At 44.1% G+C, this 27,878-nt stretch overlaps 1 protein-coding gene across 9 annotated transcripts in view; it reads right to left on the bottom strand.

Annotated features, from left to right (window-relative positions):
• celf2 (cugbp, Elav-like family member 2) overlaps window positions 1–27,878 on the bottom strand; it is a 231,081-nt gene that overhangs the window by 32,415 nt on the left and 170,788 nt on the right. For 8 of the 9 annotated variants that reach the window (XM_062996804.1, XM_062996783.1, XM_062996789.1 and 5 more), the window contains 5 exons: window positions 27,641–27,723; window positions 20,863–20,911; window positions 19,959–20,093; window positions 13,059–13,138; window positions 671–874 (listed from right to left, as the gene is read on the bottom strand). In XM_062996804.1, the coding sequence (XP_062852874.1) occupies window positions 671–874; window positions 13,059–13,138; window positions 19,959–20,093; window positions 20,863–20,911; window positions 27,641–27,723 (551 nt within the window). Of the gene's footprint in view, window positions 1–670; window positions 875–13,058; window positions 13,139–19,958; window positions 20,094–20,862; window positions 20,912–27,640; window positions 27,724–27,878 lie in introns of those variants that run through there. The other variant, XM_062996841.1, reaches the window with a different exon arrangement.

Below are 27,878 nucleotides of genomic sequence, written 5' to 3'. Positions count from 1 at the left end.
GTCATTTTTAATGCTTCATATTATGTCAGTAATTGTAGTTAACAACAATGTTAACACGTAGCTACTCAAATGTAATCTAGGCCAGCTAGCTACATTAATAAATTCTTGATTGAATTATTACTTTCCCCCACTTTCCCTCCCAATCTAGTCGTATTAAATACTCTGACTGTAACTTCCTCCGGTGCTGCAGACCCTCACACTGACCATGGAGAGCCACAGACTATCACACTATCAGAGATGGAGTCTCACAGAGAGCAGCAGCACGTACGGAGAGACACGCACTGCTATCCGTGAATCAACCATTCCTCGTGCAGTCGCCTCGATCAGCCAGAAGAGGCCACAATTGCAGGAGCAATGAGGAACCCCTTCGACCATCCCTCACCTAGACACAGCCTGTGGGCCACCTGAGCGCCAAACTGGCTTCATTTAAACCTTATTTTAGCTCGATTTTTACGCTTCTGCTGAAACACTAGTGATTGTAATCGATACTTAGCTAACGTACAACGCTATCGAGTTTCCTAATGATCGAAACATTAGACGCTAGAGCTAATCCTAATCTAGCAGCAAGATGGAAACAGCATAAGAAAAAAGGGAAACGTAAGGACGCGAGGCGCCTTGCTAAGAGAGAGGGTGCAGAGCCTGAAGAGACGGGGCTGAGACAGTGACTGACTGTAGGGGTGATGGGCGTGGCCGAGTGGGTGTGGCCTCTTACTGCCAGGTACTGTGGGGTGAGGCCGGTCAAGCCGGTCAAACTTCCCCAGGCAGAGGCGCTGTTCAGCTGCTGCATCTGCTGAGCCAGCTGCTGCTGTAGCCGCCGCTGCTCCTTGTCCTTCTGAGTGTCGGCAAACTTCACCACCATGGGGGACGAGCAGCCCTGCGAACGAACGAACAAACAAACAAACAAACAAACAAACAAAAGAAACGGTGAGAGGTTACGGGGTTTACAAACACAGAAATGACATGTTTAGGTCTCTGAGAGCTGCAAATTTGGGAAAGTTAGCACTAGTATGGGCTTTATCAACCATAGCTGTGCTACCAGCCTGGCCAGACACTTGACAGACACAACTGGCCGTGTCTGAGGGACAAAAAGCCATTTGCGTAATCACTTACGTTTACATTTTACATCCAAGCGACTTACAGTACTGTGACAGTATACCGTCTAAGCAATTGAGGGTTAAGGGCCTTGCTCAAGGGTCCAACAGTGGCAACCTGGCAGTGGTGGGACTTGAACCAGCAACCTTTCGATTACTAGTCCAGTACCTTAACCATTGAGCTACCACTGCTCTGCCCTAGATTGCAGAGAGCTGCATCTTTTTATGGGAATATTATGGGTCATAATATTCTAAAGTCAATTCTTTGCTTCCAACTATGCAGCAACAGTTTAGGGAAGGTCCTTTCCTGTTCCAGCATGACCGAGCTCATTTACATTTACATACACCGATCAGGCATAACATTAAAACCACCTCCTTGTTTCTACACTCACTGTCCATTTTATCAGCTCCACTTACCATATAGAAGCACTTTGTAGTTCTACAATTACTGACTGTAGTCCATCTGTTTCTCTACATGCTTTGTTAGCCCCCTTTCATGCTGTTCTTCAATGGTCAGCAGGTATTATTTAGGTGGTGGATCATTCTCAGCGCTGCAGTGACACTGACATGGTGGTGGTGTGTTAGTGTGTGTTGTGCTGGTATGAGTGGATCAGATACAGCAGTGCTGCTGGAGTTTTTTAAACACCTCACTGTCCCTGCTGGACTGAGAAAAGTCCACCAACCAAAAATATCCAGCCAACAGCGCCCCGTGGGCAGCGTCCTGTGACCACTGATGAAGGTCTAGAAGATGACCGACTCAAACAGCAGCAATAGATGAGCGATCGTCTCTGACTTCACATCTACAAGGTGGATCAACTAGGTAGGAGTGTCTAATAGAGCGGACAGTGAGTGGACACGGTGTTTAAAAACTCCAGCACAACACACACTAACACACCACCACCATGTCAGTGTCACTGCAGTGCTGAGAATGATCCACCACCTAAATAATACCTGCTCTGTGGTGGTCCTGTGGGGGTCCTGACCATTGAAGAACAGCATGAAAGGGGGCTAACAAAGCATGTAGAGAAACAGATGGACTACAGTCAGTAATTGTAGAACTACAAAGTGCTTCTATATGGTAAGTGGAGAAACAAGGAGGTGGTTTTAATGTTATGGCTGATCGGTGTATTAATATATACTACATACTACATGGCCAAAAGTATGTGGACACCCGACCATGAGCTTGCTATGGAGGGTCCAATGTGGCCTTGCTCAAGGGCCCAACAGTGACAACTTGGCGGTGGTGGGGCTTGAACCAGTTGAACCTTTTGATTACTAGTCCAGTACCTTAACCGCTAGGCCACAACTGCCCATGTCCACATACTTCTGGCCTCAGTTTGATAAATATACATAATAAAGCAAGAAAGAAAGAATGGATGAAGTACAGAGAGAGAAAAGTCCAAGAGAAATGCAAAGAGATGAAAGGAAAATGGATTTCGGCTGCTCCAGTGTTTAGTTGTCGCACCCCTCCTTATTTTTATCCAGACTTGGGACCGACACTGACGAGTGCACCTCCCAACCCCCCTCAGACACAGCCGATCATGTCTGCTTAGATTTGACCCCGGATCTCAGCGCCACCCGAGACGGACGACTACAGAGATAAATAAGCATTAAATATTACCGCATACGTGCAGAAGTAGGAATTCATGATAAAGACACATGACTTAGTGTGTGTGTGTGTGTGTGTGTGTGTGTGTGTGATTCCCCCAGAACTTGATTTCCTGCTTTATAAAGCGATTTCATCATCATGTGTCTAATAAACACTGAACTCAACACACTCACACCTTTATCTGTAACTGACTGTAAACTCCTAAACTCCTAATGTAATGTAGCAATACACACACACACACACACACACACACACACACACATCCATGACTGGCCATAAACTCCTCTTTTGTTTTATTGTACATCAGTTTAAATAGATGCTTTTGGTTTTAGGTAAAATGAAGGTTTGTGAGGACCAAAATGTCCTCGTTTCTTCCAACCATCAGCTATTGCTATTACTGTAGCATTAGATAATTAGTGTAATGTAGCAATACACACACACACACACACACACATCATCATCATCATCAAAGAAAAGCCAATAATACCCGAAGGCACCATCAGTCAGCCAGCAGAGGTCTTATTTGTATCAGTTATGAGGAGTCCCTATCCGGCTTTCCACCCTGTATGAACAACAGTCCAATTATTGTTCATGTAGCCGCCTAGCCCAGCCGGATGCGTTAGCTTAGTAAGCTAAAACTGCGGTGACGTAATCGGTGTAATCCAGGGGTCGGCAACCTTTTTCGTACTCTGTGCCGATTAAAAAAAATAAATTGAAGATAAAGTACTAAGTGTGCCATGGAATACAACAGTCATATAGCACAAACTGTTGCTATGTATGTGACATAAATCAATTAAACAGTTAATTAAACTTACATGTCAGTGTGATCCCTGTCCCTGACTTTCTCTGCAAAGACGATCCATCTGTGGTGTATATGAGGTGAACTTTTATGGCTTAAATTTGGAAGAATACTTGTCTGTTTCTTGTACCTTGAAATTGCTCATTTGATTGATTCCGTTTTGTCAGCATCATCCCTAAATGAGCTTTGGTGCTTTGTCAAATCTGTCCAGTCTTGTTGAATTGGACGAACATCTACTTTTGCACGTTTAGCAGCCATGCTATACTTAGTTTGCACGAAATTGAAAGCTGACTCACTCCTGACTTCTTGATGAACTTTAACTAGCATAAATTACTCAACCTTAACTGGCCATAGGTGGAGGCGGTTAATCCCACCTCCTGTGTGGAGTTTGCATGTTCTCCCCGTGTCTGCGTGGGTTTCCTCCTGGAGCTCCGGTTTCCTCCCACAGTCCAAAACATGCAGTCAGGTTAATTGAGACACTGAATTGCCCTATAGGTGAATGTGTGTGTGTGTGTGTGTGTGTGTGTGTGTGTCTGCCCTGTGATGGACTGGCACCCCGTCCAGGGTGTTACTGTGTGCCTCACGCCCATTGAAAAGCTGGGACAGGCTCCAGCACCCCCCTGCGACCCTAATTGGATAAGCAGTTAAGAAAGTGAGTGCTTGGTGAAACCATTAAAGGGTTAATCGTTTTAGGGATCATAGGGATCCAGATAACCTTGAGGACAGTGACTGGATTTGAGGATCGAACCCAGGTCCTTATGGCCCATCCTGCTGTGTCACACCCACACTTCCAGCTGAGCCACTAAAACCGAAGCTCGAATTTGTGATCGTGATTTAATTGCCATCCTGCTGTAAATCCACTTTAAAGAAAGCACAGTGCTTAAACCCCCTCAGACCGGTGTTTATTAACAAAGGTGTTTAAAAGTGGCAGGTCAAGGCGAGGCAAGGCGGGCGGGGCACATGGGGAGGGGGGAGATTTCGGGGGTTGAATTGGGGTCTGTGTGTAAGTCTGTATCAGAGACTTAGATAAGATAGAATGACCCGGGATTAAAGGCGAGGTGAGGGAGAACAGCAGGACGAGTGTGGGTCGATATTTAAATTTTGTTAAGGTTAATAAAGGTGTCGGGAGTGAACATACGGCATAGGGTGTAAGGACGGATCCAACTAATAAGGTGCAGCTATAAGCATGAAATAATTTTTTTTTACTCTTACTAATCAGCGTGCCAGGCAAACGTGCTTCACGTGCCAGCTTTGGCACGTGTGCCGTAGGTTGCTGACCCCTGGTGTAATCTCTAGCTGCGTCCGAAATCGCATACTTACAGAGTACGTACTAGATTCGAGGAACCTCGGCCGGTAAAGAAGTACACTGCGCTTTCAGTACAGAAGTGTGCAGTACGCACGCGACACCCCTACGCACTGCGTCCGCCATCTTACCAACGTCAAGTGACGACGTGATAACGTAATATCACCATAGTTACAGACCGCGCGCTCATTACAAGCCCCACTCGGCAAAATTTTTGCGCTAATCATAACGTTATTTAGGGTCTTACGCAATAACTTTTTAATTTGTTTATCTCACTTACACGTGTAAACAGAGGACTCTCCGTTCTCCGCCATCTTTCTTCTTCCGCTTCGAACGCCTACGCAGCTCCAGTTGAATTATGGGATACATTAGCGGACCGAAAGTGTGCATCGTTTGCATACTCGAACATGGCTGGCCAAGAGGTAGGTCATCCGGGTACTATTGAGTATGGAAGCATGCGATTTCAGACACAGCTTCTGTCTAAGTAGTGTGTCTAAATAATCTGCCTCATGAGTTCCATGTCTTTTTAGAATCCTCTCTACTGAGGCAGCTGATCAGGTAGGTAGTGGGCAGTCTCAGCTTTGCTACAGGCCTGGCCAGGCGCTTAACGGAGACCATTTTTCAAAACTGAGAGAAAGAAGCAGGTGATGCATCCTAAATACTATAAAATGTCCTAAATAGTGCGCTACACTAGTCTACACCTAGTAATGCCACTATATTAATCACACTGTGTAGCAATTAGTTTGCGATTTGAAACACGCTCCTTCAGACTGCTAGCCGAAACAGCGTTGTCACATTTAGATTTTACTATAATTTTAATATAATTAATGAATTTGGTCCACATACCGCACTTGGCACAGTTTTTACGCTGAATGCCCTTCTGACGCAACCCTCCTATTTCCATCCGGAACTGCTCGGCCGGATGCTTGGCCGTACACGCCCACGATGAAGGGCACGAACGGAAATCTGGAGTATTTAAAAAGTTGTTGGGGTGGGAGGTGGGGGGGGACAGACCTCTAAAAAACCCCAAATTTTCCGAGTTCACGTCACGTTTCTCCATCAATCCCGAGAATTGATTTTTTTCCCCCCTCGTGAAATGAGGGATGGATAAAAATAAAAACGAATGAGATTGTGCCCGAGGTGTCAGTCAAGTGATTCCATCTCGGGCCACGCATCTCAAGAGACCTAAAAATCTCATTACACACACACACACACACACACACACTCGGCGCTCATTCTACTAGCTGTCTCGTTAGTCTTAAATTCAGACTTACACATTAGAGCCTGAGCCTCGAGCGGAGCTTTACAGGCCTGCAATCAAAACATGAGGCTCAATTCTTACCGTTTCTACGAGCCAATCCATCCTGGTCAGGGTTGCAGTAGTTCCGGAACCACCCGGAAACACTATGCACTTGGTAGGAATAGCCTACATCCTGGACATTAACTATATAAATATATATATATATCTTTATCACCCAATCCAGTCGTGTCCACTTGCAGTTCACATCTCTCTCTCATCGCTGCCGGCACCACTTCTTTTCACCTACCAGGTGCAGATGATCAGGCACCTAAACTAGGAACCCTGTTCAGCCGTTGTCCCTCCCCCTACAGACACACAGCCAATCGTGTGTCTGTGTAAGCGCCCGACCGGCTGATAGCAGAGCCGAGATTTGAACTCGAGAGCTCTAGATCTCAGCACTAATGGGCTAGCATGTTTTACCGCTGCGCCACCCTAGCGCCATGACAATTTATTACAGCTAGAGGGTAACATAGAGCGGCCAATCAACCGTCTACATGTTTTGTGAGGTGGTCGGGAACCCTAGGACCAAAAAGGAACATCTAATATTGTGTGTGGCATTATTAGTGCCTATTAGTGTCTAAGCATAATGGTAAGTAGATAAATGTAGTCGTATATGTCTATGCTGGTAGTCAGACATATAGTTAAATGTAGAGAACAATTTGCTTTTCCTGGATCCAGACCAGCACAAGGAGTAATCTAGATTTGTCGTTTAAACTGATTTGTTAGGTATATTATCTATCTATCTATCTATCTATCTATCTATCTATCTATCTATCTATCTATCTATCTATCTATCTATCTGTCTGTCTGTCTGTCTGTCTGTCTGTCTGTCTGTATCTGTCTGTCTCTATCTATCTGTCTGTCTGTCTGCCTGTCTGTCTATCTGTCTGTCTGTATCTGTCTGTCTCTATCTATCTGTCTGTCTGTCTGTCTGTCGTCTGTCTGTCGTCTGTCTATCGTCTGTCTATCTATCTATCTATCTATCTATCTATCTATCTATCTATCTATCTATCTATCTATCTATCTATCATCTATCTATCTGTCTGTCTGTCTGTATCAATCTGTCTGTCTCTATCTGTCTGTCTGTCTGTATCTGTCTGTCTCTATCTGTCTGTCTGTCTGTCTGTCTTTCTCTATCTATCTATCTATCTATCTATCTATCTATCTATCTATCTGTCTGTCTGTCTGTCTGTCTGTCTGTCTGTCTGTCTCTATCTATCTGTCTGTCTGTCTGTCTGTCTGTCTGTCTGTCTGTCTGTCGTCTCTCTATCTATCTATCTATCTATCTATCTATCTATCTATCTATCTATCTATCTATCTATCTATCTATCTATCTATCTGTCTGTCTCTCTGTCTGTCTATCTATCTATCTGTCTGTCTGTCTATCATATTTCTGTCTGTCTGTATAGCTATCTATCTATCTATCTATCTATCTATCTATCTATCTATCTATCTATCTATCTATCTATCTGTCTGTCTGTCTGTTTATCCAATCTATCTATCTCTCTCTATAACACACACATCTGTATCTCGAGCTGCATCTCCAGTAGTTTCTTAGGAGGGCGCATTCACATGAGAAGCAGCAAAACCGCTTTTGCGCTGGCTGTGCCGTTGTTTCCTATGGAGTGTGGCGTGCACCTGATTGAGCTCCTCCAATGAGATGAACTGTTTGATACGACATGGTGAAAGCGTATTGTAGTAAAACAGCGAGTGAGGAATGTGATTAGTGGAGGAACTTATGAGCAGTAATAATGAAGAGAAGTTTAGTGCTCCTGTCTCCTTCTTTTACTACATTAAACCACGTTAAGCTTTATTTTGAACCAGAAGTGTTTTAGACTTTGGGAGAAGCTGATTCTGATTCTCACCATTTCTCAGAACCTCGAGCTGTAACACAAGTTTAAAAGTGAAACAGGAAGGAGAATCCAGATAAACACAGATACATGTGGAGCTTCTCATGTGAATGCACCCTTAGAAGTGACGTCAGCGGTCCAAGTGATAACCGAATCACTATGGTATTACCCAGCGATCCTCGCCTTATTCATCACTCTGGTTCTCATCCTAACGTTCTCTATGTCTGAGAAATTAAACAAAGTTATTTTTGTTACCAGGAGGGGCAGAACGACTGGTCCTCATGCCCCCGTGTGTTTGCCCCGTGTGGCTCTCCAGCCAACAAAGTCCGATAGCCTCGAGGTCAACCGTTATTAAAGGTTAGAACATTATTATAACATGAACACGATCAACACAGGAACGCTGGAAAAACGTTAATGAGGATGAACAGCAAACTGATCAAAACACACACTAACACACAGAGATACACACGGATACACACTCAACTCCATGTATACACAAAATGACAGAGAGAAGAGGAAGAGATGAGGAAGAGGAGAAGCAAACAGACCGGATTAAGCCAGGCAATCGTACCTGGGGGGGGAGACGGCGGTAAGGCAGCGCCTCAGAAATAGCCCTCCGAGAGGAGACTAAACAAACAGACCACGTCTGTGCGCCTGTCACATCGCTTTTCATTAAGTCGTGACATTCAGAAAGGCCACAAATTCCTTCCTGCGAGGGGACGAGGGGAAAGCCAGCGGATACGGGCGGCACTTACCGAAAATAAACAACAAACCCCGGACGATTTATCCGCCTAGAAATGACTTTCGCCCGGGAACAGACAAACAGTAACGGATATTAATGGAGTCTTATTATAGGACCAAAATGAAACGTACGCAATCTTCCCCGGACGTGAGCTGGAGCCCGTTCCGCCGCGTCCCTTGTATTTCCGGCTACAACTAGGGCCCTATTAAATTCACGGGAAATTGTGCTTCATTTCACAGATTTCACGGCATTAAATTATATTTACATTTACGGCATTTAGCAGACGCTTTTATCCAAAGAACTAACAGTAAACAGTCTAAGCAATTGAGGGTTAAGGGCCTTGCTCAAGGGCCCAACAGTGGCAACCAGGCAGTAGTAGGGCTTGAACCAGTGACCTTCTACTTACTAGTCCAGTACCTTAACCACTAGGCTACAACTGCCCTATATAAAACTTATAAACTGAATAATTGAATCTACAATAAACAGCACAGCTACATTAATAGTTGAATGTAAACCTAGAAGATCCAGCGACGGTCTCAAATACAACATTTCTGGTTGTTCGTTTTCCAGACTTGATTTACCCGGGTCATGTTTTTAGCTGCTTTAGACTTTGATTGCTAACTGAATTGCCGTAGGATTGCCAGGACGCCTCATAGTGCAGATTAACCAGTAAACATGAGATACCTGATTGAGATACTTGAATATAAAACGCTCGATTTTTATGGTCCATGATATAGGTAGGCACTCAATTATAAGGGAACTTCAGTTGATTGAATCCCTTTATTGTCATTTACATATTCAGCATTTAGGAGACGGTTTTATTCAAAGCGACTTACAGTACTGTGACAGTATACTGTCCAAGCAATTGAGGGTTAAGGGCCTTTCTGTGACAACCTGGCAGTGGTGGGGCTTGAACCAGCAACCTTTCGATTACTAGTCCAGTTCCTAATACAGTCCTCCTTAAACTGTCCATATACTTTTACATTTACAGCATTTAGCGGACACTTTTATTCAAAGCAACTTACAGTACTGTGACAGTATGCAGTCTAAGAAATTGAAGGTTAAAGGTCTTGCTTAAGGGTCCAACAGTGGCAACCTTGGAATGTTGGGACTAGCACCAGTGACCTTTGCATTACTAGACCAGTACCTTAACCACTAGGCACTAGGCACTTTTATATTGTGGTTATAAGCGGTGAGGGTGTGGTAGGAGGAGGATAATCGATCGTGTCTGAGAGACTGAGAGACACTTATAGTCCGGATTTAGCTCCATCTGATTTCCACTTTTTTGGACGCTCGGAGAAGCTTTAAGGGGAAGAAGATTTTCATGTGATGATGTGAAAGCAGCGGCGCATCAGCGGCTACGAGCTTAACCAAAAACCTTTTTATATTCAGGCTTTTGATTAGTCTTGTCATACTAAACAAGCAATCTTAGTTATACTGTAATAATCAGGGGTGCTGGAGTCTAAAGCTACTCTCTGTAAAACTGATATTTTACTCTTAACGATTTCACATTGTAATTATATTTTCGGTTGTTTTACCCCAAGGTGGTTCTGACAGAAACCTGCTGTGCCAACAACGCTGCTCCTACTAGATGTAATAGAACCTGCCGTGTTTGCATCAAAAATGTCCAGAACTTACAACAGACTTTATCACAGACTGGACTGAACAATGAACTCCAATTATTTTTTGCTAGTTATAACTTTCAGTTCAATGTAATTTTGTGTTTGTATGATTTGTGTAAATCCTAGTTATTTAAATTATCCTCCAGACCACCCAAGTAGGACGGGGTTCCCTGCTGAGTCTGGTTCCTCTCAAGGTTTCTTCCTGTAACCTGTAATTTTAAGGGAGTTTTTCCTGCCACTGTCGCCCTCGGCTTGCTCAACAGGGGTTTTTGGTCTGTCGGTCCTGGAATCTGTAAAGCTGCTTTGAGACAATGTTCATTGTAAAAAGCGCTATATAAATACTGTGGCGCCGGCGAGCAGGAAGGCGGGCGTCGGGGCCGCGAGTGAGCTGCCCTTGGCAGTTCTCTCAGTGGTTTAGGACGTACACTCACTCATGCACACATACATCCATACACCAGACAAACATATAAGCTACCTATCCAGCTCTCACCGCAGCCACCCAGTCTCCCACACTGGGATACACGCTGACGGTAAGCCTGAATACCACGGCCGCAAGGCTTTCTGGGTATAGCCCTTGTCGGCTCCTCCCACTGACGCTACATAGCCCCCTCCCTAAAGGTCAACCGTCCCGGTGACCTACTCACCAGCGACCACTGGGTGGCTCCATGTCCGGACCTCACCCCATTACACTGCCGAGCCGCTGTTTCCACACCCCTGCTGCACCTGGCTTTCCATGCCCTCGCAACAACCCCGGGGCCAGCGCACTCAGACAGATCAGGCATATTGGCCCACCGTACCACCAGAGCCACCCAGACATCACAATCCCACTTCTGACACCAATGTGGCGCCGGCGAGCAGGAAGGCGAGCGTCGGGGCCTCGAGTGAGCTGCCCTTGGCAGTTCTCTCAGTGGTTTAGGACGTACACTCATTCATACACACATACATTCACACAACAGACAAACACATAAGCTACCTATCCAGCTCTCACCGCAGCCACCCAGTCTCCCACACTGGGATACACGCTGACGGTAAGCCTGGATACCACGGCCGCAAGGCTTTCTGGGTATAGCCCTTGCCGGCTCCTCCCACTGACGCTACAATACATTTGACTTGACTTGACATTATTTGCTGACGGCATTAAACAGTCGATGCTGGAAAAATGCATCAAAAGGTGACGATGTAGAAAAGTGATGGAGTTTGTTTTTAAATTCTTAATAGAGTTGGAATAATGGAAACTTTTTGAAGAACCCTCGAATCAAATTGTGTGTGTAATATAGAAAAAAGCATGATTTTATGGATGTACAGCGGGTTTGTGGCGTGTTTATGTCGTGTCATGTCGCTCCTGATTAGCTGTGTATAAGATATGACTCCGTACACAGTCTGGAGGGTCCTTCCAACTGGACAACTTTACTCCCTGAATTCCCAGTTTAGTCCACTTTACCACTACAGGGAACTACTGGGCTGACTGGAATGCACCAGTAGTCATTTTGTCAAGACACGTCTGGCATCCCATTTTAAAACGTTTTAAATCTTAGACTACAGACATGCTGGGTTTTGGCACGGTGTACCCCAGGTGTGTTTTATGGGTGTAGATGTCTTCAGTTCATGCCTGGTGGCACAAGTTGCCACAGACACACTCCAAGATCCTGTGGAAAGCTTTTCCAGAACACTGGAGGATATTACTGTGGGAGGGGGCTGTGGTTTTGGAATGGAATGTCTAGCTTTTGTCCACAAATAGTGGAGCTCTGTTTGGGAACTGCTGTGCTATGACAGAGCGGAGATAAACACACTCAAGCATCGAGTGTACGAGACATGTGAGTGTTTAAAGGGCCTAGTCATAGCCTAATGGTTAAGGTACTGGACTAGTAAGCACAGGGTCGCTGGTTCAGACCCCACCACTGGCAGGCTGCCAATGTTGGGCCCTTGAGCAAGGCCCTTAACCCTCAATTGCTTAGACTATAAGTCGCTTTGAATAAAAGCGTTTGCTAAATGCCGAAAAGGTAAATTAATTACGTTCTAATTTTATTTTCCCTAGACGGATTTTTCTGAGAGTGCTTGTGCCCACTTTAGTACCCCCCACCACCCCTCCCAATCGCTGTTCGACTCTTAATAATATTTGATCTATTAATTCAAGACATTAAATGCCTATTTTTAGATGTGAAATTATGTTAGTGCTTTTTTAATGGGCATCGGAAAGTCAGCCGTGTGGCAGGAGTGTGTGCCACACACACACACACCTCACTCTCTCTGACGCCTGTCAACTTCCCGTCAGCGGCGTGGCATTCTGACAGGCCATAAGACGGACGGCTAAACTCTAAGGACCGGGCGATCGGGTCCGTCATTACAGCGGACGCGGCGAGCGCGGGACTCGCCTAATGGCAGGCTGCCGACACCCAGGGGTCCTCCTCGATGTCCACGGGTGGCTGTCGCGGCGCCCGTTCCAGCTCTGAAACTTGTCTGATTTGTTCTTTGTTCTGTTTTTTTTTTTTTTTTTTTTTTTCCGGAGAAGTTTCTGTCCTACTTTGGTTGGAGTTTGAAGCGACAGACTTTCGGCTGCCAGATGGAGCTGTGATATTAGCCAAAAAAAAAGAGACGGGAGGAGTGAGAGACAGAAGGAGATGGTGTGAGACAGAAAGAGAGAGAGATGAGAGAGAAAGGAAAGAGTGAGAAAGACGGTGTGAGATTGAGAGTGAGAGAGAGAGAGAGAGTGTAGGAGAGGAGAGAGGTTTGAGAGTACAGTACCTCCATGGTCTGAGACTGATGCATGGCTTTGATTGCATTCTGTGCCATAGCCCTGGTAGAAAACGTGACAAACGCACATCCTGCAGGAAGGGAACGGAGAGGGGAGGTAGGGAGGGAGGGGAGGGAACAAGGGGACGAGGGGACGAGGGAGGAAAAACAAAAAAACAAGACAAGAGGGTTGGACAGGTCGTTATATAAAGCCATAAAACAGATAAGAAGAAAGGCAAGACGGCACTTACTGCAAAAGTGGCATAGAGTTTCACATTTAACATTTCGACAACATTCCGACAACGATCAACACTCAGTACTTACCGTTAACACTCGACACACCCAGCTACACAATCCACCACAGTGCCGGCCAGACCCGTGCTTGGATTGTGTGGGGCATGAGGTTGTAGTTTAAGGGTGAGCCTTTATTACTACCTGACCCTCTGGTAACTCCCATAATAGTCACCAAAAACTCCCTAAAACGACAGGGTGTCCACATGCACAAGTGGCCGTGCCTGAGAAAGAAAGGTCGAACAGGGTTCCTCCTCATAACTGCTTCAACAGCGGCCTCTGCTGGCTGGTTGTGGTGCCTGCACAAAAGGTGCTTGACTCTCCGCACGCAATACGGCTCTCTAAAAAACCTCTAGCGGGTGAAAAGAAGCGGCGGGAACTGAACACGCGGTCTGCGGCTCATCAAAGCGGGGTGGTGCAGCAATGGAGGAAAATACAATTGGGGAATTGGACATGACTAGATTGCACCACACGCACGCTGACTTTAGAGAGCAGCAGACCAACAGCCTCACCCTCAAAGATGTCGTGTCAAGTCAGCAGGTGCTTCTTTACACCATACTGTGTACGGAAAGTCATGCTATGCCTTACGTGTTCCTCCACCGCTTGTGCAGGCAACTCAGCCAGCCTGACTATTCGACCTTTCCTCCCTGTGACACGGCCAAATGTGTCTGTCAGGCGTCCAGCCTGGTTGGTAACACCACTGCAACTTGCCCTTGGCTACTTGAAATGTATTTGGTCACATGTGTGAGTCTCTTTGAATAAACGTGTCTAATACAAACCAGATGTGGAAGCTGCAGCTGTTGGTCTTTTGGTTGGTATGTGCTAATTCCAGCTGTTGTGAAGATTTTAATGAGTTATAAGAAGAAAGTTCTCACAGAGGGGCTCAACGATCTTCTACTCTTTTACAATCAGGACAAAAACTCCCAAGAGTCTCAGTAACTCCTGGAGAAAAGCCTGCAGAGTCTTTTTAGGCTGAAATGTGGGTGATGGGCAGAAAAACAGGCCATATGGAGGCATGATGGGAAATAAGATGGGAAGGAGGGAGGAAGGGAAGGAAGGAAGAAAGAAAGAAAATAAATAAATAAATTAATTAATAAAGAAAATAAATAAATAAATAAAAAATAAATTAAGAAGGAAAGAAAGTAAGAAGAAAGGAAGGAAATAATTACTATAATAAATAAATAATTAAAAGAGAAAGAAAGAAAAAAAGCAAAGGAAGTAAATAAATGAATAAATAAATAAAGAAAATATATAAATGAATAAATAAAAAAAAAATAAAAAAATAAAATAAAGAAAGAACAAAAGAAAGAAAGAAAAAAATAATTATTAAAGAAAGAAAGAAAGAAGATAAATAAATAAATTAATTAATTAATTAATAAAAAAATAAATAAAAAAATAAAGGAAGGAAATAAATACATTAATAAATAAATAATTTAAAGAGGAAGAAAAAAAGAAAGAAAATAAATAAATGAATAAATTAATTAATAAAGAAAAAAAAAGTAAATAAATAAATAAAGAAAGAAAGAAAAAAAAAGAAAATAAATAAATGAATAAATACGTAAATAAAAAAGAAAATGAATACATTAATAAATAAATAAAATAAGAAAAAAAGAAAATTAATTAATTAATTAATAAAGAAATAAAATAAATAAATAAATTAATTAATTAATAAAGAAAGAAAATAAAAAAATAATAAACAAATAAAATAAGAAAGAAAGAAAGAAAGAAAGAAAAATGAAAGAAAGAAAGAAAGAACAGAGCATATGAAGTCATGATGGAAAGAAGAGATTGAAAGCAAGGAAAGAAGAAAGAACTTTTCACCTGTTATTCCAATGTATGTTCACTAGGAGGAACTAGCTGCATGTATTAATACTCTTGCTGTATATATGTGTGTGTGTGTGTGTGTGTGTGTTTTCTCACTCAGACTATTTTTTCTATTCTATTTCTAATCATTCAGTTTCACTAACTACTGCGTCCTCATCAGAAAGAATGAAAATTAGAAGCAATAAAGCGGCGTCCACATAATTATAGCCATGTGGGGTGAATCTATACATAATATGTACTCATTATATTACATACAACATAATGACACCCTGGTTGTCTTCAAACAGTCTGGGGATCTTTCGAGACTTCCTGAGATGTCACAGAGAACAGTTGGCAGGTTGGATTTACCTTCCACTGTGTCAGGGTTTCATTCGGAGATAACGGCTCACACTGTGGTTCAGTGGAGTCCTACAGGCTTCACACAGGAAGCTGATTTTACATGAAGAGTCTCGTCTTCATCAAACCAAACAGTGTTTGGAATAATCAGCTGATAAAATCATTTTATTAATGGTGTAGGTTGGCATTGTAGGTTGGCATGGTGGCACATCTGGTATAGATGGTGCTGTACAGCAAAATAAGCCCTGTAAAACCTGGTTTGAATCAGGGTCACATTCCAGTAGGCAGACTGAATCCTCCAGATTGCTGCTTGCTGTGTGTGATGCCCAGAAGCATCGGAGATGGACGGGCGCCCTGTCCGGCGTGTAATCCCGCCGTGTGACCGGACCCACCGCCGGTGAAGATGAATGAGAATCTCACCGACGTCTCTTCACGTGTCGGTGAGGGAGCGGACGTGTCCAGTCCATCAGGAGGACTTTAAATATATCTCAGCACGGGTTCGGGGACCAGACCTAATCTCATGTGGAATTAAAATATTCATGAGGACCAGAGAGAGACGGACAGAGAGAGAGAGAGACAGAGAGAGAGAGAGAGAGAGAGAGAGAGAGGAAATGAGGTCTGCAGAGGACGAGACGACAGGACGAGGATGGATGGAGGTCGGAGTGAAAACGGAGGAATAAAAGCCGAGCGTCGTGGGATGATGACGGGACGACACGACTACCTGGAGGCTCCTGAGATAAGGTAGGTATGTCCATTTTATCAGCTCCACTTACCATATAGAAGCACTTTGCAGTTCTACAATTACTGACTGTAGTCCATCTGTTTCTCTACATGCTTTGTTGCCCCCCTTTCATGCTGTTCTTCAATGGTCAGGACCCCCACAGGACCACCACAGAGCAGGTATTATTTAGGTGGTAGATCATTCTCAGCACTGCAGTGACACTGACATGGTGGTGGTGTGTTAGTGTGTGTTGTGCTGGTATGAGTGGATCAGACACAGCAGCGCTGCTGGAGTTTTTAACACCTCACTGTCACTGCTGAACTGAGAATAGTCCACCGACCAAAAATATCCAGCCAACAGCGCCCCGTGGGCAGCGTCCTGTAACCACTGATGAAGGTCTAGAAGATGACCGACTCAAACAGCAGCAATAGATGAGCGATCGTCTCTGACTTCACATCTACAAGGTGGACAGACTAGGTAGGAGTGTCTAATAGAGTGGACAGTGAGTGGACACGGTATTTAAAAACTCCACTCATACCAGCACAACACACACTAACACACCACCACCATGTCAGTGTCACTGCGGTGCTGAGAATGATCCACCACCTAAATAATACCTGCTCTGTGGTGGTCCTGTGGGGGTCCTGACCATTAAAGAACAGCATGAAAGGGGACTAACAAAGCATGCAGAGAAACAGATGAACTACAGTCAGTAATTGTAGAACTACAAAGTGCTTCTATATGGTAAGTGGAGCTGATAAAATGGACAGTGAGTGTAGAAACAAGGTTATGGCTGATCAGTGTATGTACACACACACACACACACACACACTGATCTGATTCTACACAGCTGTAGTGTTTTACTATTTATGGCGCTGCGCTGGATCTCGGGAGACGAGTCCCGAATAAACTTGAAATAAAGACTTGAAATAAGAAGGGGGGGGGTGTAAATAATGACCTTATTTTAAAAGTTCAGGGTGTGTCCTAAAACCTAGTGAGCTGCCTCAGTAGAGAGGGTTCTAATAAGACATGGAGCGCTCCCTCGTTATTCAGTCAGATTATCACTCAGAATTAAGGCGCCTCAGTAGGAGCATTTTAAGGGATCTAAGAATTTAGTACAAGATATTGTAAAAAGATAGAATAGAACGCCTTTATTCGTTATATATACTGTACATCTACACGTGTACAGTACAATGAAATGCTTTCCTGCGTGGGCAAGGGAGTTAAGGGCCTTGCTCAAGGGCCCAACAGTGGCTGCATAGCAGAGCCAGGATTCAAACCCTAACCTTCTGATTGGTAGCCCAACGCTCAACCCTCTAGGCTAGTCACATTCAAGATCTGACATCAGACTTCAGGGGGCGGGCACTGTCGCCTCACAGCAAGAAGGTCCTGGGTTCGATCCCCAGGTGGGGCGGTCCAGGTCCTTGCTGTGTGGAGTTTCCATGACTGTGTTCGATATGATCTTGTGTGATGAGTAACTACCGTTTCCTGTCATGAATGTAACCAATGTGTAAAACATGACGTTAAAATCCTAATAAACAAACATCAGACTTCAGGTACTGCACAGGAAACGGTGCTGGACTGGCCTGCCTGCAGTCCAGATCTGTCTCCTATTGAAAATATACGGCGCATCATGAAGAGGAGAATCGGACGACGACGAGAACGGACTGTCGATCAGCTAGGAACGCTGATGGAACACGGGGGTGAACACGCCCCCGTCCCAGCTTTTTTGGAGTGTGTTACAGGCATCGAATTCTAAATGTTTTCACAATGAAGCTGGTCAGTGAAAACACTGAGGTCCAGGAGGTCAGACAACAACGTTCAGCAGTGGCTGGTAATCTGAGTCCCAATTCCTAAAGTTTTTAGACGAGGTTGTTGATCTCGCTTTGTGCACTGAGGCACAGTCAGGCTAAAACACAAAGCAGCGTTTTTAAAAATGGTTAAGTTAAAAGCAAATCATTTAAATTAATTAATTAGTCCTTGATCTTATAGACCTGCTAGCAGTGGGTGTGACTAAAACTCCTGGACTCTGGTATTAGGAATGATGTCCACATCTTCTATATGGTACGTTTTTCAGGATGAACTCAAGTTTAAATGCGTGTGAAGGCAGGCAAGCGAATACTTTTGGCAATGTAGTGCATTTATTTATTTTTCCTTTAACATGTTTTATACACTATATGGACAGAAGTGTTGTTGGGACAACAGTTTAGGGAAGGCCCTTTCCAGTTCTAGCGTCAGCAGGCTCTTTAAAGACATGTAGAAAATCTCGATTTAAAGAGACTCCAGAGTCCTGACCTCAGCACAACTCAACAGCTCTGGAATGAACCAGAACATCAACTGAGGCTTTCTTCTTTCCTGTCCTCTGCTGTCCTCTTTTGACTAAATGATCACAAATTCCCACAGACAACCTTCAAAGTCTTGTGATAAGCCTACATAGAAGTCTGTCTGTTGTTCTAGCTCAAAATGTTACTTTTTCTCCCACTTTCTCTCACTAATGCTGGACTAGTCTGAGAGAGAGTCCCCATCCGGCTTAGTCCCGCCCCTATCTGAATAACAGGCCAATCGTTGTTCATGTGGCCACTCAGCCTCAGCCGGCAAGGCAGAGCCGAGATTCGATACGATGTATTCGAGATCTCAGCTCTGGTGAACAGCGTGTGTTTTACCGCTGCACCACCTGAGCGGCGTATAGTGTATTTTTGAAGTATGCTGGAGAAACGACTTGGTTTGCAATGGCGCGGTGGATTCTGGGATACGAGTCCTGAGTGAGCATGAAACCCTGGTACGATCTGCTGTGCTGTGTCTTCCGTTCAACAAAACACTGAATAGTGAGGAGTTTCTGTATTCGTCTGAACCTCATGCAGCTACAGGAACATCTACCCTACACCCTGACCTACCTTTTATTATGTATTGGGATCCTGACTGTAACGTGGCTTATCTGCTAAAAAAACAAGTCACGTTCAGATTAGTGGGCCTTCTGTGTTCCATTTTGGCCAGCAAAGGGGTCACAGAGGCACAGATGATTGATGTATTAGTTTCCCTTAGAAGCATTAATTCGCTCCAGGTGGACGTTCTTGTACATATCATGGCTTCTTCCTCTCGGACTTGCCAGCTCTTTGCTGGCACACTTTCTCTGAAGCCGTCTGCCTGGCTGCTGCTCTGCTGGAGTGCAATGCCAGCCTTCTTTAGCTTTCAGGGGACTCGCCCCAGTGTTGAAGCATTATGGGACTCACTATGGAACCACCCTGGGAGAGCAAATCGCTCCAGAGGCGATGTGATGTACCTTTTCCGGAGCAAACCCCACCCATGAATGGGGTTCCGCTTACGTGTTCTAAACGTTCTCTATCTTTTATTTTCTGAGCACTAGCTTGTCTCAGACGACCGGAACAGCCCATCATATCGTGACATCCAGGTCTCAGTTCTGCACTACCCCTGTTCTGTCCACTCTCTCCGCTCCGGCTGCGGATAGTACTTTGTTTCTATTATTTTGGCCACCTTATTTATTCGCGATTGCCCCCGTTTTTTGTTAGTGACTTGGTCACACAGTTGCACATGGGTTCTAATTCCATTCCTGCCCTGCCGGTGTGTGGATTTGCAACCAGCCCTGTAGCACACAGAAGGAAATCACGCCAGTCCGGCTTCCTTCAAGCTGCATGTTCTCACCCTCACACAGTTCCTCACAGTTCTCATCCTAAGACAGTCGTTATCCGTGTGTGTGTGTGTATGTGTGTGTGTGTGTGTACCTCGGCTGAGTCCGTCTGGTCCCCTCAGGATGCGACACTCCTCGATCTGACCGAAGGAGGAGAACATGACCCGGATGTCGTTCTCGTTGCATTTCTTCGACACCATGCCGATGAACAACTTCCTGTCCTCCACCGCTACGAGAGAACATACAAAGAACACTCGATTTAGTCATTTCCAGTTCCCTACTACAGTTCCTCAGAGACGGAGACGTATCACGTATCCTCATGTGAATCCCTAGACGCTCGTGTCCGAGCCTCATCCAGCTCCTGAGGTGCATTTTGCAGCAGTAATGAGGAGAACCCACGTCCGACCTTCCCTCGTTCATTCATTCATTCATTCATTGTTTCTTTGCTTCCTTTTATCCTATTCAGAGTTGCATGGGTCCAATTCATTGGGTGAAAGCAGGAGACCCCCCGGAGAGGTCACCAGTCCATCACAGAGCACACACACACACACACACACACACACAAACAGCAATTTTGTATCTCCAGTTAACCTGACCGCATGTCTTTGGACTTCTGTAAGGTACCCACACAGACACAGGGAGAACATGCAAACTCCACATAGAAAGGACCCTGACCGCTCCACCTGGGAATCGAACCCAGGACCTTCTTGCTGCGAGGCGACAGTGCTACCACCGAGCCCCCCCTCCATTAAATATGTTTATATGTTCTCTCATTTTAATTACGCTATAATAATTAGGAGGCGGGGTGTCATGCTACAGTCAGGGGCGGATATTTCGGGGGGGGGGACGGATGAGGCCACGCCCGCCTCCTGGGAAAAACAGATAGTTGCCACCGCTTTATCCTGATCAAGGTCGCGGTGGGTCAGATTTACTGGATGATGGGCAGGAATGGGTCGCCAGTCCATCACAGACACACACACACACACACACACACTCACCATTTGATTTCTCGCTGTCTGCAGGCTTCATCTGAATAGGATGGTGCATCTGTAACACACAACATAAACCACGTTACACACACTGATACACACAACTACACAACACATGACCCCCACACACCCTTCGTTCCGTCTTAATCCCTTCGCTCCTCGTCCTCCCCGTACCCACCTCTCCCCTCACGCTCCGGATTAGCTCAGCGGCTCGTGATCGTCCCCAGCTACGCGTACGAGGGTCGAGACAGGACGCCCGCCTCACCTACTCGTCCCCGAGTGTCCGCTGATTAGCCAGGATGGAGAACGGGGAGCTTCTGGATGACGCTAATGATGATCCTTGGTTCAGATTGAACTATGGAATTAGCTGATTGTGTGGGTGTGTGATGCGTTTAGGTCGGTGGACCAAAGGTCGCCTGGAAGTGCCGCTCTCCTGACTGAAGTGCAAACTCCATACGAGCTCAGTTCTTTATTAATATAATCCGTCCGAATTATTCTATAAATGTACATTCACAGCATTTAGCGACGCTTTATAATTCCAAAGCAACCCACAGTTGTGACCAAATACATTGTAAGCAATTGAGGCTCAACAGTGGTAACCTGGCAAATACAGGGCTTGAACCAATGACCTTCTGATCGCAAGTCCTGTTCCCTAACTGCTGAGCTACCAAAGCGCACTTAGAATCTGAACACGTTAGTTGGATAATAAATGAAGCTCTTAATTCGGACCACAACAGCACAAACTAGTCCCAGGTGGTCACATGGTACTGATAACTGGTCAGTTATGGTCAGATTACACTGTTCGGTGGTTTTGGGTTAAAGGTGGGTGGGGAAAAAAAATCTCAAAAGGGGGGTGGACAAATTTAGTTTGAATCCTAGAAGCCAATTTTATTCGCTGAAAGTTAGGGTGACATTCAAAGCGGCTGTGTCCCAAATCTAGGGTTAACCCCCAATGGTCCCCAACCTATTTTGCACCATGGACCAGTTTCATATAAGATATACACCGATTAGGCATAACATTATGACCCCTTTCCTAATATTGTGTTGGTCCTCCTTTTGCCGCCAAAACAGCCCCGACCCATCGAGGCATGAATTCCACTAGACCCCTGAGAGTGTGCTATGGTATCTGGCACCAAATTTTAGCAGTTGTGAGGTGGGGCCTCCATGGATCGGACTTGTTTGTCCAGCACGTCCCACAGACACTCGACTGGATTGAGATCTGGGGAATTTGGAGGCCGAGTCATCACCACAAACCGTTCCTGAAGCATTTTAGCTTTGTGTCAGGGAGCATCATCCTGCTGAAAGAGGCCACAGATATCAGGGAACCGTCTCCATGAGAGGGTGAACACGGTCTGCAACAAAGCTTAGGCAGGAGCTACGTGTCAGAGTAACTTCCACATGGATTGCAGGACCCGAGGTTTCCCAGCAGAACGTCGCCCAAAGCATCACGCCGCCTCCGCCGGCTCGCCTTCTTCCCATAGTGCATCCTGGTGCCGTGTGTTCCCCAGGTAAGCGACGCACACGTACCCGGCATATGGACCTGATCACCGGATCCGTTGTTATGCAATGGGCGGTGATTGGTCAATCGCCTGCATATAAGGTTGGGGTATTCAACACCAGCTCAGACTGAAGAAGTCACTTGGACGAGTGACGAAACGTTTCTCTACAACAAACTGGTGTCCAGATGAACTGATTCAACTTTGTGGAGTGTTCCATACGGCAGTTTTGCGTATTTCTCAGCCCTCCTCCTATTGGTGGATTTTACACGAGCCTTGTAACAGCGCCGGCACAGTTTGGGATTTCTATTTTAGATTTCGATCCAAAGTTTGTGCCGCTGCCAGGACTGCTTCTATCCTGAGCGTTTATGATGGGTTAAGCTTTTTATTTTTCATTTCCTTTCTCATCCTTACACTCGTCCTATCCGGTCTCCTTTCTTCACACCTTCTTTCTGCATTTTTAAACCGTCTTTCTTTTCCTTCCTCCTTGTTTTTTCCTCTATTTAGTTCTAAAGCCGAAAACAGAATTAAATAAAGAAAGAAAGAGAAACGAGGGACAATTGCTGACATTCACTACAGTAATGGAGATTGTTGAGCTTTAATGTTGAGTGAAAAAGCGATTCCTGTTAATTATAGTTATTCTAAATGGTCTGAACAGAAGAGTAATGAAAGTCATTGTGGGTAATTATGCTACGAGCCACTTAGCAATTATCTTAACAACAAAATGTTGAATGGGATCATGAATCGTACCAACATGCTAAAGTGTGCGATGGAAAAGTGCTATTGTGTTAGAAAAGGAAACTTCATCATACGAACTCTCACAAAGAACCGTATGTGATTAGTTTTAGAGAATAAAAACCTTCATTTCCTGCTAGGAATGCTAACTAGCCCTGGATTGTATTATTCCGATGTAAAGATCTCTCAGATATGTCGCGTTTTAACAATGATAATAATCCTTATTTTAATAACGATCATCTACATGAAGCGTTGAGATTTATACCCTAAATTAAACCAGTAAGAGACGTTATGGTGTAGCTAACCGCTAGCTATCAAAACCATCAATAGATCTATTAAGGTCTGAAGTGTGTTACCATGGTAACGGCTAATTTCAGAGAAGGGTCGTCATGTGGTAATTACCATCATTTTAACATAGCACCTATAGTCCATAAGGCACACGTTATTCATCCACACATATATATTTATCCACACGTATATTCACCCACGTATATCACACATATATTCAACCACACATATATCACACACATATATATTTATCCACACGTATATCACACATATATTCACCCACGTATATCACACATATATTCAACCACACATATATCACACATATATATTTATCCACACGTATATCACACGTATATTCAACCACACATACAGTGTATCACAAAAGTGAGTACACCCCTCACATTTCTGCAGATATTTAAGTATATCTTTTCATGGGACAACACTGACAAAATGACACTTTGACACAATGAAAAGTAGTCTGTGTGCAGCTTATATAACAGTGTAAATTTATTCTTCCCTCAAAATAACTCAATATACAGCCATTAATGTCTAAACCACCGGCAACAAAAGTGAGTACACCCCTTAGTGAAAGTTCCTGAAGTGTCAATATTTTGTGTGGCCACCATTATTTCCCAGAACTGCCTTAACTCTCCTGGGCATGGAGTTTACCAGAGCTTCACAGGTTGCCACTGGAATGCTTTTCCACTCCTCCATGACGACATCACGGAGCTGGTGGATATTCAAGACTTTGCACTCCTCCACCTTCCGCTTGAGGATGCCCCAAAGATGTTCTATTGGGTTTAGGTCTGGAGACATGCTTGGCCAGTCAATTACCTTTACCCTCAGCCTCTTCAATAAAGCAGTGGTCGTCTTAGAGGTGTGTTTGGGGTCATTATCATGCTGGAACACTGCCCTGCGACCCAGTTTCCGGAGAGAGGGGATCATGCTCTGCTTCAGTATTTCACAGTAAATATTGGAGTTCATGTGTCCCTCAATGAAATGTAACTCCCCAACACCTGCTGCACTCATGCAGCCCCAGACCATGGCATTCCCACCACCATGTTTGACTGTAGGCATGACACACTTATCTTTGTACTCCTCACCTGATTGCCGCCACACATGCTTGAGACCATCTGAACCAAACAAATTAATCTTGGTCTCATCAGACCATAGGACATGGTTCCAGTAATCCATGTCCTTTGTTGACATGTCTTCAGCAAACTGTTTGCGGGCTTTCTTGTGTAGAGACTTCAGAAGAGGCTTCCTTCTGGGGTGACAGCCATGCAGACCAATTTGATGTAGTGTGCGGCGTATGGTCTGAGCACTGAAAGGCTGACCCCCCACCTTTTCAATCTCTGCAGCAATGCTGACAGCACTCCTGCGCCTATCTTTCAAAGACAGCAGTTGGATGTGACGCTGAGCACGTGCACTCAGCTTCTTTGGACGACTAACGCGAGGTATGTTCTGAGTGGACCCTGCTCTTTTAAAACGCTGGATGATCTTGGCCACTGTGCTGCAGCTCAGTTTCAGGGTGTTGGCAATCTTCTTGTAGCCTTGGCCATCTTCATGTAGCGCAACAATTCGTCTTTTAAGATCCTCAGAGAGTTCTTTGCCATGAGGTGCCATGTTGGAACTTTCAGTGACCAGTATGAGAGAGTGTGAGAGCTGTACTACTAAATTGAACACACCTGCTCCCTATGCACACCTGAGACCTAGTAACACTAACGAGTCACATGACATTTTGGAGGGAAAATGACAAGCAGTGCTCAATTTGGACATTTAGGGGTGTAGTCTCTTAGGGGTGTACTCACTTTTGTTGCCGGTGGTTTAGACATTAATGGCTGTATATTGAGTTATTTTGAGGGAAGAATAAATTTACACTGTTATATAAGCTGCACACAGACTACTTTTCATTGTGTCAAAGTGTCATTTTGTCAGTGTTGTCCCATGAAAAGATATACTTAAATATCTGCAGAAATGTGAGGGGTGTACTCACTTTTGTGATACACTGTATATCACACATACTGGTGCTGGTCATAAAATTAGAATATCATGAAAAAGTTGATTTATTTCAGTAATTCCATTCAAAAAGTGAAACTTGTATATTATATTCATTCATTACACACAGACTGATATATTTTATGTTTATTTCTTTTAATGTTGATGATTATAACTGACAACTAATGAAAACCCCAAATTCAGTATCTCAGAAAATTAGAATATTACTTAAGACCAATACAAAAAAAGGATTTTTAGAAATGTTGGCCAACTGAAAAGTATGAAGATGAAAAGTATGAGCATGTACAGCACTCAATACTTAGTTGGGGCTCCTTTTGCCTGGATTACTGCAGCAATACGGCGTGGCATGGAGTCCATCAGTCTGTGGCACTGCTCAGGTGTTATGAGAGCCCAGGTTGCTCTGATAGTGGCCTTCAGCTCTTCTGAATTGTTGGGTCTGGCGTATCGCATCTTCCTCTTCACAATACCCCATAGATTTTCTATGGGGTTAAGGTCAGGCGAGTTTGCTGGCCAATTAAGAACAGGGATACCATGGTCCTTAAACCAGGTACTGGTAGCTTTGGCACTGTGTGCAGGTGCCAAGTCCTGTTGGAAAATGAAATCTGCATCTCCATAAAGTTGGTCAGCAGCAGGAAGCATGAAGTGCTCTAAAACTTCCTGGTAGACGGCTGCGTCGACCTTGGACCTCAGAAAACACAGTGGACCAACACCAGCAGATGACATGGCACTCCAAACCATCACTGACTGTGAAAACTTTACACTGGACCTCAAGCAACGTGGATTATGTGCCTCTCCTCTCTTCCTCCAGACTCTGGGACCTTGATTTCCAAAGGTAATGCAAAATTAACTTTCATCAGAGAACATAACTTTGGACCACTCAGCAGTCCTTTTTGTCTTTAGCCCAGGCAAGACGCTTCTGACGCTGTCTCTTGTTCAAGAGTGGCTTGACACACGGAATGCGACAGCTGAAACCCATGTCTTGCATACGTCTGTGCGTGGTGGTTCTTGAAGCACTGACTCCAGCTGCATTCCACTCTTTGTGAATCTCCCCCACATTTTTGAATGGGTTTTGTTTCACAATCCTCTCCAGGGTGCGGTTATCCCTACTGCTTGTACACTTTTTTCTACCACATCTTTTCCTTCCCTTCGCCTCTCTATTAATGTGCTTGGACACAGAGCTCTGTGAACAGCCAGCCTCTTTAGCAATGACCTTTTGTGTCTTGCCCTCCTTGTGCAAGGTGTCAATGGTCGTCTTTTGGACAACTGTCGAGTCAGCAGTCTTCCCCATGATTGTGTAGCCTACAGAACTAGACTGAGAGACCATTTAGATTAGAGTGTGGCACCAGGTGTCTTCAATATTGTACCTTGTCACAATATTTTAATTTTCTGAGATACTGAATTTGGGGTTTTCATTAGTTGTCAGTTATAATCATCAACATTAAAAGAAATAAACATTTGAAATATATCAGTCTGTGTGTAATGAATGAATATAATATACAAGTTTCACTTTTTAAATGGAATTACTGAAATAAATCAACTTTTTCATGATATTCTAATTTTATGACCAGCACCAGTATATTCAACCACACGTATATATTTATCCACACGTATATCACACGTATATTCATCCACACATATATCACACGTATATATTTATCCACACGTATATCACACGTATATATTTATCCACACGTATATCACAGGTATATATTTATCCACACGTATATCACAGGTATATATTTATCCACACGTATATCACACGTATATATTTATCCACACGTATATCACACGTATATATTTATCCACACGTATATCACACGTATATATTTATCCAGACGTATATCACATGTATATATTTATCCACACGTATATCACACGTATATATTTATCCACACGTATATCACACGTATATATTTATCCACACGTATATCACACGTATATATTTATCCACACGTATATCACACATATATTCAACCACCAAAAAAACAGAACAAAAGAAAAGAAATTTACTAAGAACAATCAGAGTGATCACAGAGAATTAAACTGAGAAACAGAGAGAGAGAAATAAAGGATATAAGTAATAATTACTTACACAAACAACAGGGAAGAAAAAGATGGTGAATTAAAAATATGGAATTAAAAAAAAAAAAAAAAACTAAATAAATGAGAAGGAGAGAAACCCAAAAGAATAATAATAATAACATTAAGTAAATATCAGTACTCAGTAATAGTCAGTACTCAGTACTCACCCCGGTTAAGGTTTTGATGTTGTGCAGAGCGTTCTGGGCCTCGAGTGCAGCTTTCCTCGTGTAAAACGTAACAAAACAGCAACCTGTACAAACAGGAGTGAGAGAGAGAGAGTATGAACACATGAACATGAACACTTGGGAGTAAACAAACAAGTATGAACACAAGTATGAATATGAGTGTGAACATGAGTATGAACACAAGTATGAACACATGAGTATAAACATGAGTATGACCACA

This window comes from Trichomycterus rosablanca, chromosome 1, assembly GCF_030014385.1.
Source record: "Trichomycterus rosablanca isolate fTriRos1 chromosome 1, fTriRos1.hap1, whole genome shotgun sequence".
In the NCBI taxonomy this organism is placed as follows: domain Eukaryota; kingdom Metazoa; phylum Chordata; class Actinopteri; order Siluriformes; family Trichomycteridae; genus Trichomycterus; species Trichomycterus rosablanca.
Note: the sequence above shows the minus strand (reverse complement) of the source record. Positions and strands in the feature narration are given on the sequence as shown.